Here is a 15,684-nt window from a genome sequence, read left to right on the forward strand (position 1 = left end):
TAAGTGAACTCGGCTTGAACTATGAACACACATAAACTGAAACCTTGGCTCTTTCCGTTTTGTTTAATTGAAAGGGTAGTCATATATTTGAATACTGTTTGGAGGTGTCTACTTTCACTTTTAGTTTAAAAGCATAAGAATAAGCTGTAATATTTTATTAATTCATTTTTAAATACATGAGGGGATGAAAATTGTTTTCTGTTGTACTTTTCATATCACGTCAAAGACTAAACTGACATTCATTCTTAGACCGTTCCTCATTTTCCCCTTTCATGAGGAAGTGCCGAGTTCAGAACTAATAAACAGGCTTAAAGATTCCTCATTGGTTTTTTATCGTGTCATGGGTTTGGAATGCATTCTGAAACTACTACTCTTAGTCAAACAAATTACATGGGTTACCATACTGATCTTGCAACAATATTCTCCTGTATTTCCTTACGACCTTCTCAGTTTCTTCATAAACTAGATTTTCTTCTTGATCTCTCCATTATTTGAAGAGAACACAAAATCTAACAGTATTTCTTCCAAGATTGAAGAGCTACACTGAACTACTACACTGGCCACGTGTTTTTCCCAGTAGCAGTATGTAAAACCATGAATTGCTAGCCTGTATTCTTTAGCTCGGTGCTGATTAAGTCCTTGCTTTGTAACCTTTCATATATTGCTTTCAACCCCCAAAACTGTGCAAAGCACAGACACAGTGAAATGATAGAACACAACTTAACCGGTGGTTATATCTCAGGTACACAGTAATGGCTATGCTGGATAGAAAATGAATAAAAGCTGTATTTCCCACCTTACATAATGGTAAAGAGCAAAATCTATTAAGACCACCTATTCAAACTATAAACACTCATGAAGAAACATACATAGAATCATTATTACATAAAATACAATTACTAGTATTATTTCAAACATTAGAAATAAATATTTAGGGGAAATATAGGCATATAAATATCAACATTCTAGATTTATTATTAATTCACATATTTTATTGGGTTTGAATCTTACTGTTCTTCAAATATTTTGATATCTCAATTTAAACAAAGCCAGTGAAAGTGTACTGGAAAATACGTATAAAAATGATTATGATGTGAAGATAGATAGTTACAGACCCCTAGAAGCCTTTCCCTTTAGTAAGCAAAGGTAAGAAATGTGAACACTTGAATTGCATAAAGTTACTCATTTTAAATTGTGATCATCAAAATCATGACGGTCCATGCTAACTATACTGCCAAGGACAACAACTTATTACATGTCAGTAGAGAGTCACACAAACATTTCTGGTGGTCATGGCTTAAAATTTGCCGAATGCGAGCTCCAGTGGATCAGAAAATTCCACAGGCAGATGCAGGCTACCAAAACTGCCGTTCTGACAGCCCTTCAAAAAGGAAATCTCAGGAACTGGGGACTGAATGTCTAACAGAAGGAGCAGCTAGTTCCAAGAGTGACTGCAAACCACAGCAAATTCTCTGCCATGATGTTGGATGCTCTGAAAAAAAGTAGTAGCATTACAGGACAAATACTCAGAAGGATAAAAATCAAGCCCAAAGACTGTTCACAATCTTCAAAAACAAAGAAATCCCTTCTTTAATATTCATGTCTGTATTTTACATAAAATCATTCATAGGCTGACAGAACAAAAAAATAGACCAAATCTGTCAAGTAACAGTCTCCTGGATGAGTCTGAACTTTCTGAATTATCACTGACAACTTGATGTGCCACCTTCTAAAAAACATTTGTTGCTATTTTCAACAAATGTAGAGCACGTGGAATCGCAGAGGTTTGAATACAAGTGTCAATTACCGCTAACAGTTCGTGCAACCTAAAAGCAGACAGATGTGCTGTAGTCACAGATAATTTTGGATAACTTGCAAAATAATGATGAAGGGAATGTATTACTAGAGTCAGGTGGTAGCAGAGGCATAGACAACCAGAGTTAGACTTGTGTTAGTTAGACAATGGAATCATTAATAATAAATGGTACTAGAGGCCTCTGTTGTTAGTAAGAGGCCAACACAGCCAGTCACTTTAGCAAAAATTAAAAATGTATTTTCAGGACATGGTGTATACATTACCTTTTTCTATTTCCCTAAATGCTTCCCTTGGCTAACAAGCAGCATTTCTCCATTAACCAAGTTGATTTGCAGCCAACTCACTTTCATCCATATCCCTATCTTGGTCAAAGCCTGGAAAAGCAATTATACTCTGCCATCTGGGCTGGATGAAAAGGATACAGAGAACTGAGATCAACAGCATACTGATGACACTGAAGCCAAAACCTCCCACACTTTCCTTTACTATTATTTATGGTAATAGTATTATGGTGTGTATGGTGTTTTACAGGCAAGACTGAAGACAGAATTCTAGAAGGCAGAAAGAGTGGTGTTTTTCCACACACATTGAAAAAGCAGAGGCATGATCATCCTTACAAGACCAACATGTGAAAGTAATTTGCCCTTTATAATGCTTTGGGATATCAATAGGGGGGGGATGAATACATTGACAAGCCAGCCCATCCACCCTATCAGATAAGTCTCTTCAAATACCTCATTGTCAATAAAAGTGAGTTATGCACAGATCTTTAAGAACTCAAGTAAAAAGTTGGAAGTAAATCAACTATTCTCAATTATTATTGTCATCAAAATCACCTTCTGTATCCAAAGGCAGTGCCTAAAAGATTAAGGAAATCTTTAATTCAAGTACAGCTGGCCCACCACTATGTTTTCCATAGCTCTCTTCCCAAAAGACACTGATAAAAATGACAGTAGTTTAATGGTTATTTATTTAGCCACTGTTGGCAACTCATTCTTCAGGAGAATTTAAAATTTATAAAGCTCTTTAGAAAAATAACATCTGCAAAGTGTTACCATAATAATTTCCCAATAGTAGGAAGGAAATTATGGTATCTTGAATGCTACACCATTCTTGATGTTATAAAAATGTTCCATTTTCACAATGGAATCAGTCAAATGTGAGCATATTTAAAGAATATCATTTTCTGCCCATTTAACTGATAATAATTAAAGCTATTGAAAATTTTCCTTATATGAAATTTAGAAAAAAGACAGATATAATGCCTTATTTTTAAAATAAACATTTTTAAAAATTTATCAGTTTTTATGAGCTTATTTAAAAGTATTCATATTATAATGACATGCCACAGCTTCTGCTGAACTGGTTAAATATCCAATTTATTACATTAAATAGTAATGTAATAAGATTTTAACACGTTCTAATCATGCAAACCTGAAAACAGTGGAGTGGAACAAGCAGAAGAAAATGGACTGATACTGGAGAAACTATGACAAGGACAAAACCAAAATGGGATCCTATCACTTCAGACTATTTGAGAATATAAAGGGTTGTCATGGCAAAATGAATCATGAGATTTCCTAATTTTTTATTGCTTCCACTTCTAGACTTTGCACATTTAGGAAGATTTTTTTCAGCCTCCATATTCTGGATAATAAGTTGTACAACAGATGAGAAAGAAATGTGCGTTGTTGTAGAACTGGTAATAAGACCAGTGGGTCGGTGTTAACTAAACACAAAATAAGTAAAAAATATCTAATAGTATTACCATTAGCTGTACTTTCATTTTACTGTGACACATAATCTTGACCAAAGGATTGTTCTAAACTCTGATGACAGATAATAATACTTAGGGACTAAATGGCAATCCAGCCATACCACTCACTAAGCTCAAAATGTCCTGAAATGTTCTTAATGGCAGGATTCAACTGGACTTTAAGACACCTGAACTTAGGTATCTACACATTTATGTCTACATGTGTGCTAGGTATCCCAGTACAGTCAATTTATATATCCACATATAATGTCTTAAGGTTCCCTAAACACAGCATGTAGGACACAGGACCTGTGCCTTTTTTGGCAGCTGGAGGTAAAGTAGGATATTATAGGGCATCTTAAATGGCATCAGCAATGAAGCGTGGGCGGCTGAATCAAGCCACTTCTCAGTACTGTCAGCAATGGTCAAAAGCATATGAAACAACTCAGCCAAGTAGTAAGGGCACAAGTTAGATGGCTAATTACAGGCACCTAGTGCATTTCAGAGGCATCCCACCTGACTTCCAGCGATCGCACCAGCGGGCACAGGTCTCCCATAAATCCTGTTTGACATCTGCCGACCCTATAAGCCATCTCAGCTACCTTAGGGCATCTCACATGGCACCAGACAACTGTGCTTAGGCAGTTGAATCAAGTCCTAAATATCAAAAAACGGCAGAGAGACAAGAGAAAATACTCAATCACCAGTTGATTCCTCTCTGTATAGCCAACAGCCAGCTGGCTTAGTAGCTTCATTTTCCATCTTCTTCATACCATTCAGGCAAAAGTGAGACACGGCAGGGCCAAGGAACTTGCCTATCCTCTCTCTTCTCTTTCCCCAATAAATTCTTCATGTAAGCTGTTTTGCTTTATATGAAGCCAACATATAGTTCAATTCAAATTATGTTTCCAGGCTTTTAAAAATTCAGCTGTGATCATCTGTGGATTCTGTTAAATCTTTTTCCTAATCCCAGTATTCCACATGATATACCTTCATCACTTACCTTGCTCCCCCATTTCTCACATACTAACACCTATATTTAATCTCATCTTAACTACTTGCATTAAAAGTAAACCCTAAAGCCACATACAGTTCCTTTCCAGATGCTGCTGTTGAATTACTTCCCTATGGGTTTCACCTAACATTCCACCAATGTCCTCTGGCGCTTCAGTCCACACATCTCATGCATTCAAAGCCTTTAAACTTTTTTTTCCAAGAAACTCATAAACTAACACCTTTATTCCCATACAAAACAGCTAACATCTGTGGACAAAAAAACAGCCAAACAAAGAAGAAATGCCTACCCAGCACAGTTTTTTGCCAATGCACTTTTTAGCAGTTTTTGCATGTAATAAATCTGTTTTTTTGTCACAAGAGCTGTTGAGAATCACTCCCATAAGTATATTTAATCCAAATAACAAATTCAAATGTAATATAACAATTACAGTAACTTTCATTTATTTACACCAAACCATAAAATAAACCTCCATTTAACAAGGGAATTATCTAAAAATAGTATCAGCTACAACAACATTCTGACAGTAAGTATTATTTCCTTATCACCTGCAGCATCTTTTTCATCTTTTGCAACATTAGAATTTTGTCCCAAACTATGATCAAAATCTTCGCCGTCAATTACTATGTCTAACCCAGTAAAAGTCTGAAAAGTCATGAGCTGATTACTTCCAACTCTAATACCGTAAGATTGAAAAGCAGACCTTAAAACTATCCCTGCAAGTATTTTCCTGAAATGTAAATCATGCATTTATCAGTCTTCCGATTCCTTTGGAGTGAGAGATTGATTAAAAGACCAGATAGTCAGAAAAATAAAGTCTGTATCTGATTCATAATCTCGTATTTAATAAACTCTTTATTATTCGTTACAACTTACGTCACTATCAACATATTACAAAATAGAAAAAACTTTTATCTCCACTGTACTACTTGGTTTTAAAGTGTGCGCACCATTTTGACATTTCTGCCCCAAAAGGGCTATACAAGCATACATTAATACAGCAGTAATAAAATATATCCCTTTTGCTGAAAAGCAAAAATGCTGAATTAGTTTTACTGGTATTTAGCACAGCATGAAAGCCTGATTTTGATCATGGAGCTACAGGCCTCATATTACATGCTCTTATCTCAGAAATTCCAGATCAGCAATAAAGCCACTTTTCTCAGAATTTCAATATCCTGATGAGTTTTGCTATGTGACAGAAGACAGATGGATTAGATAGCCAGAGAGAACCTTTTCCTATAAATTTGTGCCCGATAGCTTTTTATTCCCATTCTTAAAACTAATATTTTTCTGTTCCAGTATTTTCTGAGGTTCAGTTAATTGATGAGCCTTACTGAGTGCATAGTACTTCATTACACTGTATGTCAAGGTCCCCGTATGTATTATGATGGGCATTGGCACACATTGTAAGGTGGTACACATTCCCCAGAAAGTTCACAATACCACACACCACCTTTAATACACATTTCTCTTTCATACTTCATCTATCTTTTTAAATACACATTTGGGGGAAAAGAAGAATGCTAAAGAAAATATTTCACCTTTGTTAAATAAATGAGAGCGCTAAACAATAGATGAGAATTCAACACAGCCTGAAGTACTAAATAACTACTTTTCTGAAGTTCCCCACAGTTTCTTTAAACATAACTCCTTCCACATTTGACACATCAAAGGATCTCAATAACCTTCAATTCCTAAAATTTCAGAGAATTATCACCTTGGTTAAATGCCTCAAATATTTATGTTGTGAAAGAGCAGAGGGTGACAAGAACTCATTTCAGCTTTCTCTCTGGACTGTACCTACACCACACCAGTTTCTTATTGCGTGATATTCACCTAGAAACTGAAATTCAAACACACACTTTCATAAACAAGTGAATCTTCCAACCCAGATGCTGCAAGAATTGGAACTACCTTTTTCCTCTGAAACACCAAAAAAAGGTCCTATCGTTAAAAGTGAGAGAAAATAAGTGTAACTTTATTCTAGGTACCCAGCATTCCACCTTTAAGCAAAGTCTATGTGAAAAAAACCTAACTTGTGATCCAAGCTACTATAGAGACAACTTTTACTACTATTTAGTAGTCACTTCGTCAGACAGTTCAAAGATACAAAATTTGATTAATTAGGAGCAATAAATGTTTTGCTTTATGAAAACTTCTATGTCTGACCAACTGCTAAGTCTTACAGTAGTCTTGTAAGGCACTTGTGAAATTTCCTTACCCAAACTAGAAGCTAGAAGATCCACAAACTGTAAATAAAATCCTTATTAAAACCTGAGACAAAGATAATATTCCCATTTATTTCAGTAGGAATTAAATTTGGATCTAGTTGATCTTAGGCAAGTCACTTATCTTCACTCCCAGCCAAGGCAATCAGAAAATGAATTAAGAAAAATGATCTCAAGAGGTATGAATTTTAAAATGATGATTTGACACATGGGGTGTCTGAAATTAATCTTCTTCCTTGAGCTGGCAAGAGAGGAAATGAACATCACTGTGCCCATATGTAGGCTTTGAAGGAGGTGGAGGTGGGACGAGTCAAAAATGGGATCTCACCAAAAAACAGATGTTGGGTCTGAGTAGAAATTTCCTGTGCGTTTTTTTTAATTCCCAAATTTGCAGAGCAAGATCTGTAAAATCCTTTACAACATTTCCAGCTGTATTGTAAAGTTCTAAACCCACATAATAATCCCAATATAGCATAAATCTGTATCAACTAAAAAGCTCCTGTTATCTTTCCACTATTTACAATCCAAGGGCACAAAAGAACTAAAAGTCAGTGACTCCATTTAGGTCAAACTTACACTTTATTATCATCCTCTTAACTTCTAACATCCTGTTTGGCACCTTTAGCAAATCAACTACTTCGCCTTTTCGGACTTCCTCTCTTCAACACTTTATCCACCAATGTTCTTGAGCTCTTATTCTGCAGCATAAAGAATACCTGGCTGAAAAAATTGGCATGAGTCTACTGACTGGATCTTCTAAAGGGGAAACTCCTCTTGACTTCAAAGAAAATTTTGGAAAGAGCTCAGCACTGAACTCTCTCTACTCTGGTTAAATTCAGTGGGAGTGTGTTCTTGTGTTTTATTTACTGCCTTTAGTGTCAGCATGTATCAAATGTCATTTATCATCTCCAAAGTCTTCAAGAAAAGATACAGCATGCTGATACGAACTTAATACTTTATAATTTAATTCTAAATTATAGTAATAGTAATCCTTTCTACTTTATTCTTCTATTTATTTTATTTTTTGAATAACTTTGTATGCTTTACATCTTATAAACATTAAGAAAATAAATGTTGCTTGGGAATCTGCAACACAACAAAAAAAGTCCCATTCTTGTGATGTATTCATCGAGAAAAAGATCCATCTACTGAGTTCTGTATTGACAAGGCCTCTACATGTAGAGGAATATGAAGGGCTGGAAATCAGGAATCTCAAAGGCTCTTAGTGATTGTTATTTAGTCTTAAATTACGTGAAAGACAACGTAAAATCTAAATACCTTGGAAGTTCAGGATGAAAACACAGAATGAGGTAAGAATGGTGGGTAAAGGAAAGAGGAAAAAGAAAAAGGATACAAGATCTTTGCCCCATGCAATTAATATACTTTCTCTATACTGATTTCATTAAGTATCTTTAAATAATGTCATCCTTTTTAAAAGTCAAGAAACAAGAATTCTGCAATATAAAGTTCAGGACATCTAGCAACTTTTTTCTCTATTAAAAATACACTTTATATGCAATTTTCAGCAGATCAAAAAAACCTGAATGTAAATTATGATGTATTTCTTGCATATTGTAATTGTCATAATAAATTAATACATTTGCAATATTGTTGACAGGAAATTTTTATAGTACTTCTTAAACTAAATAAATTAAATAAAAAATGAAAATAGCCTAAAAAGTTTTTTAAGGAGAGCCTGTAAATGTGAATTTGTTCCTGGAATATATAATTACGTGGAGATAAAAAGAACACGAAATACAGTATGTCTCAGATCAGTTGCTCTGAGGTGTAGCTAAAAGATTCAAATAAAAGAGACATGCCTCCTCCTCCCAGGTAGCATAATACCATATGCCTCATTTTTTATGCTGTAATTTGAATCAAGAATCAACCGTCAAATACAAGAAGTAGTTAAGACAAATACACGTAATTGTCATATGGACTGTGGTTTTCGTTGTTATTCTTGAGTTACTTCAAAAATAAATTTGACAGGTTTCAAGCACGTTTAAAACATGATAGTATATTGCAAAATCTAAACTAGCAAATTAAAACTGCAAAAGTAAGACACTTGTGTGCATCTCTTGATCCAAAAGTGTCATGCAGTGAGGAGATGAGGGAATCTTAGGCTGTGTGGTTTAGGTCTGGATATTTAGGCATGTAGCATATAAATCATTGCAACCTAGGCACTGAAACAGAAGTTAGCTGTCTAAATTAGAGGACCGAAGCTTTTGTTTGTTATTATACGTATTTAGCACATAGAATTTGTGTTCCTCTCCAGTTATAAAACTGACAATAATGTACACTGTGCTTTCCAATGATAATATACTGAACAACTGTTAGTAATTCTGGGTATTGCATCCCATATGACAGCCTAAATCTGTGACAGAAATCCTACAAGATAACATAGCACACATTAGCATTATTTAGATAGATTTATGCCTCCTAGAGTCACAGCCACATTTTTGCTTTCCTTGTGGTAGATGTAGGCAGCCCTCACCAAACCATATAACTCCTAATATACTCCTAATATACTATACCTCTTAGTGCACCTAGCTAGTGGTATATTAAAACCACAAGGGTCTAAGAGAAGGATACTTATTACTTAGCTATGTTTAGCCACTACCCTCTTGTATAGTACAGTAAGATGCACTGATTTAAAGTGGCAGAAGATGAATATTCACACTGAAGTTGACACTCTGACCTTAACTAATTCTATTTTTTCCAAAGTATTGTAAGCCATGCAATGTAATTAAAAACTGGATTTGGAATTGTCTCTATTTTACATCACTTAAATATCTAGTCCTCTATTCCTTATTATATAAACTTTAAAATCTCTTAAGAATCCAATCATTTTCACTACTATGGAAACCACATCATATAACCCTTTTTCTAAACCTAAATCATATAGGTTATTCACCCTCATTATTTTGATTAGAAAGCTATTAAAGAATATCACCACTTGATACTTAGCTTTTAAATTTCTACTCTGTATTTAATATATAGACAGATTATAACCGTATGTTTGTGTGTGGCAACGTATTCCTTTATTTTAAGCAGCCCTTTCCTCTTCCCTCCCTGCCTGCCCACCCATCCTCCAGGTCTTAACGCTAGATATCAAACAAACCAAAGTCATTTTACATTTCATCTCCGTTTTCTTGACCACTCCAGTGGTGCAAGACCTAACTTGTCCCAGCTGGAATTCAATTTCTTGAACATGACTAATCAAAATTGAACAAGCCTCAGATACAGTCTTTTGCAATGGTGCTAACATTTCCCTGTTTGACTGGAAATACTTGATCTGATATATCCGAGCACTTAATTTGATTTTTTTTTAACAGCTGTACTGTATTGGCAGCTCACAGTCCTCCTATGATTTGTGAGTATTCCAAGGTTCTTCGCTTCTTCAATCACTTCTAACTGATAATGTCACAGTTTCTAGTTTGGGTTATTAGCCTCAAAGTACCTAATCATTCTGTATCCTTGAATTTCATCCTAGTCTTTTACACCACTTCTTTAGCCATCCAGCTCTTCCCTGCTGTGTCCTTAGCATATTCCTAATGTATTAAAACTCCATTTTAACCTACACAAAAACATAACATTAAGTCTGTAGGACGAGACCAATGTCAGCTGCTGTCAGACCATCTCTCCTTCCAGTCAGAAGGTTCCTGCTAAGCTAGAGGACAACCATCAGCAGCAGATGAACAGCCAGCCTTCCTCCCTGCTGCTCAGCCTGAGCTTTTTACAAAACAGAACACAAAGTACATTACAAGTTCCAGTCAAGTGCTATGAGTCACCATCAGTAGCAATCTGAATCACCGCAGAAATCTCCCTAATACTGCAACATCTACCGCCACCTCCTTTCTAGGTAGATCCTAGCACATTTTACAGTTCTGATATAAATCCACGTCTTTAACAAATTCTCATGTAGCTATAGCTCCTATTTAGTAAAATTAATCAGACCTTTCATTAATTAATCAGACCCATTATTAATTAATCAGACCCATTAATAAAAACAGTAGGCACTGGGGTAATGCTAAGAGAATGAAGCAGAACTAGGATCCCCTTGTATGAAACATAAGACTATTTCTGAAGCAATCAAGGTTAAGATATTAAGAAAATGGAATAAGAAGAATATACTGCAACAGAAATGTGGTGTCCCATTGACTAGTCTGGTGTTCGATGATTTTTTAATGTAATACAGACTAGTCTAAATAAGAGTGAAATAGATATTAGTAAATTCTACTAATAGTAGAAAATTCTATTTACTTTCTATCTAGCCATTAGCCCAATTACCTTTTGCTTTCCACCTCTCCTTTTCAATAACTTTGCTCCTCAAGCAATGCTATGTTTTAAAGTCAAATACAATTGTAAAAATACTACAAAATTGTTGGCTAAGTGAAACAGGAAAATTAAGGGAAAACAAAGACTAAGACATCCCACTACACACTCTAGGACCTATTATTTTGCCTCCGATACAGCTCCAAGTGGTTAAACCTGGACCCTTACAAATTAATCAGCACAGAATATAACCAAACTTTTAGATATTTGGGATTTTTTAGACAAAATTGAATTATTTTAGTTTTACAAAAGCCCTGGTAGCAACACTCTAATAACACCTGCATTCTACTTTGTGTTTAAAGAAAAATCCTGAAAAACTGTTGAAAGATTTCAGCAAGAAAATCAACTACTTATTTTTATCAGCCATGAAAGCACTAAATTATTTCTGGGAAACTGTTCTTGCACCTTAAACCCCTTACCCTGTTTTATTTCTCAGTGTACCCACATAAATGTGATTACAGTGGTGCCCCCCTAACTGTCTTGCATACACTGGTCAAAACAAAAAAAACCACTTTTTACAACCATCACTTGAGCTAGTATGGTTTCTGGATCACATAAAGAGGAACATGTTTTTTCTTGAATAGGTTTGGTACAGAATGCACTCAAGCATAAGGAAAACCTTTATGGGTTGTTTAAGCATCCATGTGAGGAAAATGGAAATTTGAACAGATTAATGTATTAAAATCATCTAATAAAAATCACAGCGAGGTAATGCAGAAGCAAATGTTAAAACATTAACAGCGACCAACTCCGGACTTAATTAGAGTCAATGGGCTCAGTAGACTGTGCAGCTTACAATCACATCAATGTGCACAGGGAAGATAAGCAGCAAATTCTCATGTTTGCTGTTTACTGAGGAAGACATCTTTCTGTATCCTTGAAGGAAGAAAAATGGTGATGAAAATGAAAGAAGAGCACTGCAAAAATGAAGCAAAAGTTACAGGCATCCATTACAATAAAGAAACCTTTTTTTTTTCCCTCTACGATTTTCTGGGAAGATATTATTGCTTGTCTGACTTCAAACCCTCTCTGTTGCAAAAACCCTTGAACCTTTCAGATGCTTTGTCTGATAGGGGGCAGAGACTGATGCAATCAAGTGGTATATCAAGGTATTTTGAAGGAATTTTTAAAATACATTCACATCCTTTGAAAAACAATGATCCACCAAAATGTAGCAAGGGCATACGAAGAGGATTATAGTGCTTTGCTTCTTGCCTAATACATAAAAGTCCTTTCATTCTATTTTATTTCATTTTACAGTACGAAAACATTTTTCCACTTTTATAGAAACAACTGAAGGAATTATGTTTGATTTTTTCCCCAAAAATCAATGCTGGATAGACACTATTCTCAGGGAATTGTGATAGGTGGAAGCTGGATAGACCTTACCTATACAAAGCTCTGTGCTCACAACAGTATTGCTTTGTGTATTCCATATATGTAGCTTTTGAGATATCAAGCCCAGATCATCTGAAGCAAAATTATAATGCTGCCAGCTTTCATAGCACTCAGAACATTGTATTTTTCATGATCTCCCCACCTCTGAAGTTACATTGCTACCTAATAATTAAATTTCACTTCCAGACAGTGGAGAAAAATGGAAGATGTACCCCCGGTATATCTGAAAGGTGTAGAAAACAGAAGAAGGATGCAATGAACAAGCAGCGCATTTTTTTTAAGACATGATTTTGAAACCAATTTTGTTCTAGGCTTGGCTCATGTTTTTAAATGTTTGAAGCACCGACTGATTACTGGAGTTAGACTTGGAATGAATGACAGTTCAGACACAATATGCCCCAACAATAAGTGTGTTGTTATAGTAAAAGCAATGTCATGCTCAGAATTATTTCCTTCTTTGAGTACTTCATATTGACATCTTCCTCCAATGTCCTTCCTGATTTATGCAGCCTCTCCCTAAAAGCCACTGGTAGCTCTCCCTTTCCTTCATTTCTTTCCTTCCAAAGCCATGATTAGGACAGTCACGGCCTGCGGTCTTCATCTGGCCGCCTGCCCACGTGTCTCCTCATCTAACTTCCTCTCCCACTCCCCACTATCTCCAGCCACTCTTCACACCTGTTCCTAGCTGACAGACAGGAGGGTGAGCAACCACATTCACTCATCCCTCCATGACAATCCCATCGGTAGTCTGAGCACCCCAGGCCAAAAGAAGGGTACAGCTGCTCCAGAGGAGTTGACGGCTCAGCCTCCGCACCCTTATGGCTCTAGTGACTCTCCACCTGACAGCAGACGGGCCCACCACACTCCTTTGAGAAATACAAACTCCGGGGAGCAAGGGCGATACTGTGGACTCGCCAAACTATGTGTCACCCTACAATTTTATGACTTTTCACACAGTGGATTATAACGGGGGAGGAGACCACAGATGAGTGGATTTCTTTATCACTGTCTCATCCGTGCCCCCAGCGCCACTAGAGACGCCCACCTGTGTGTGCACTACCAGTCAGATGGTTTAAAACCGCCTGTATTCTGAAATATTGACCAGGAAAGGCCCAGCGGCGTGTGGGGATGAGAGAGAGGCCCCCACTCCTCCGTGCACGCCCTTACACTCGGCGGTGGCCGACGGGAGGGCCGTCGCGGCGGGCAGCGAGGGGGGCGAGGGCCGAGCGCAGGCAGCAGGCAGGGGGCAGCAGGGACGCAGGGTACGTGCGTGAGGGGGCGAGGCGGCGGCGGCGAGGGGGCGAGGCGGCGGCGAGGGGGCGGAGGCGGAGGCCCCCCGCGCCCGGCGGGCCCCGGCCTCCCCCTGGCGGCGGCCGCGCCTCGCAGGGCCGGCACCATCCCATCCCTTCACCCCCGCCCGGCGATACCTGCCCGGGGTGCGGAGCCGCAGGCGGCGGCGCGGCCGGCTCGCCGATCCACAGCTGCTCCTTGAGGAGGTGCTGGTAGCTGAGGCAGTGCTTCAGCGCCGACGGCACCGTGCCCATGGCGAGGCGGCGGGGCGCTCGCCGGGCGCTCGGCAGCCAGCCGCAAGGTCGGCGCAGCCTCCCGTCCTAGCGGGAGCCCCGCCGGCCCCGCGCCCGCCGCAGCCCCCGCCGCAGACACTGGCCGCAGCCCGGCCCCGAGCAGCGCCTGTGATTGGCGGAGCGCGGGAGCCCGCCGCGCCGGCATTCCCGCCGTGCCCCCTCCCGCGGCTGCTGCGGCAACCGCCTCAGCCCGCCGACCTGCCAACCGCCGCCAGCCGGAGACGGCCGCGGGGCTGCCATCTCTTCTCACCCTCCCGGGCGCTGAGGGCGCCCGGCAGAGGAGCCCCGGCGGTGGCTGCCCGCGTTTGCTGCGGGCTCGGCCAGCGCCACAGCAGCCTGCCACTGCGGGGCGCGGGTGGGGGAGAAACCTCTGAGGAGACTCGGGGACCTGGCGGGCCTAGAGCTGGGGGAGGGAGGCACGAGCATGGGGACAGCCAGCCGTCCTGCCCCACATCCCTCCTGACACTCCGCACGCCCGGGGGAAATGGGGCCCAGCCTGGGCTTTAAATGCTTTTGGCAGAAGGCTTGAGGGGAAAGAGAGGGGCGAGGATAAGAGACACGGCTGCTTCGACACCGAGCCCTGTTCGGGATCCTGGGGCTGCGCAAAGGATGCGGAATAAAACCTGTCCTGCTCACTCGGCCGTTCAGGTGGCAGCAGGTCTTTGACAAGAGGCTTTATGCACACGCTTGCATTTATGCTTTTCATTTGGGTAGCAGAAACTTAGAACATAGCAAACGGAATACTCCTCAGGTTTTAACAGCGCTCTCAGAAGCAGCAGGTTATATTTTGTCATCTCCTTCAGCATTCAGCGTGTCAGCCAACTTTCCAAACTACTCTCAAGCGAAATACCGTATGCATTCCTTGGATCATTCCTTTTTCGGGGTATTGGGGATTTTTTGTTAAATTCGCTAACCTTTCCCTCGGTCATTTTCTGCAAAGGATTATCAGGTTTACAGCCAAGTGTCTGTTTCAGTCGTTCACAGACAGACGTGGTGCTCTCAAAGCACCGTGTTTTTCTTTTGCTGTTTTGCATTTCAAGCTTGCTGTTCTGTGCATCCAAAACCCTCCCCATTTCTGAGTGCCGTTGTAAACCAAAACTGGATGCTGATTGATTGGCTGGGAAATTTTTGTTTTTCAAGGATAATGACAGCTTTTCAGAAATAAAATATTTCAAATACTATTTTAAAATTTATTTTAAAATATCACTGGCGGGTATCTCTGTAATTTCAAATCTGGCCACAGAAAAGTGCCAGGGGGTTTCTCTGCTGACTGCGACCTGAGGCAGTTAGTATCTTTTCTGCCTTCTTCCAGTAAAATATTTGTGAATTCAGAATTCTTATATTTTCACAGTTCAAAATTCCACTAAGTTTCCATTAAATGCTGACTCTGGATACTTGCTTTGGTCTTGTTACTTGTAAAGCTAGGGATAAAATATACAAAGACTGGCCATAAAATCAAGCCTTTCTCTTTTGTCTCCCAGTGAAAGACAGTTTATCTATGATTTGGTACATGTGAACAGAAAAGCACTTTATTGAGGTAAATCATTACA

At 39.0% G+C, this 15,684-nt stretch overlaps 1 protein-coding gene across 1 annotated transcript in view; it reads right to left on the reverse strand.

Moving 5' to 3' along the window:
- HMGCLL1 (3-hydroxy-3-methylglutaryl-CoA lyase like 1) overlaps nt 1-14,110 on the reverse strand; it is an 83,376-nt gene extending 69,266 nt beyond the window's left edge. Inside the window, exon 1 of the mRNA XM_076332963.1 lies at nt 13,979-14,110. Within this exon, the coding sequence (XP_076189078.1) occupies nt 13,979-14,095 (117 nt within the window). The 5' untranslated portion in view covers nt 14,096-14,110. The remainder of the gene's footprint in view (nt 1-13,978) is intronic.
- Nucleotides 14,111-15,684: the final 1,574 nt, after the last annotated feature.

This window comes from Aptenodytes patagonicus, chromosome 3 (assembly GCF_965638725.1).
Source record: "Aptenodytes patagonicus chromosome 3, bAptPat1.pri.cur, whole genome shotgun sequence".
Lineage (NCBI taxonomy): Eukaryota > Metazoa > Chordata > Aves > Sphenisciformes > Spheniscidae > Aptenodytes > Aptenodytes patagonicus.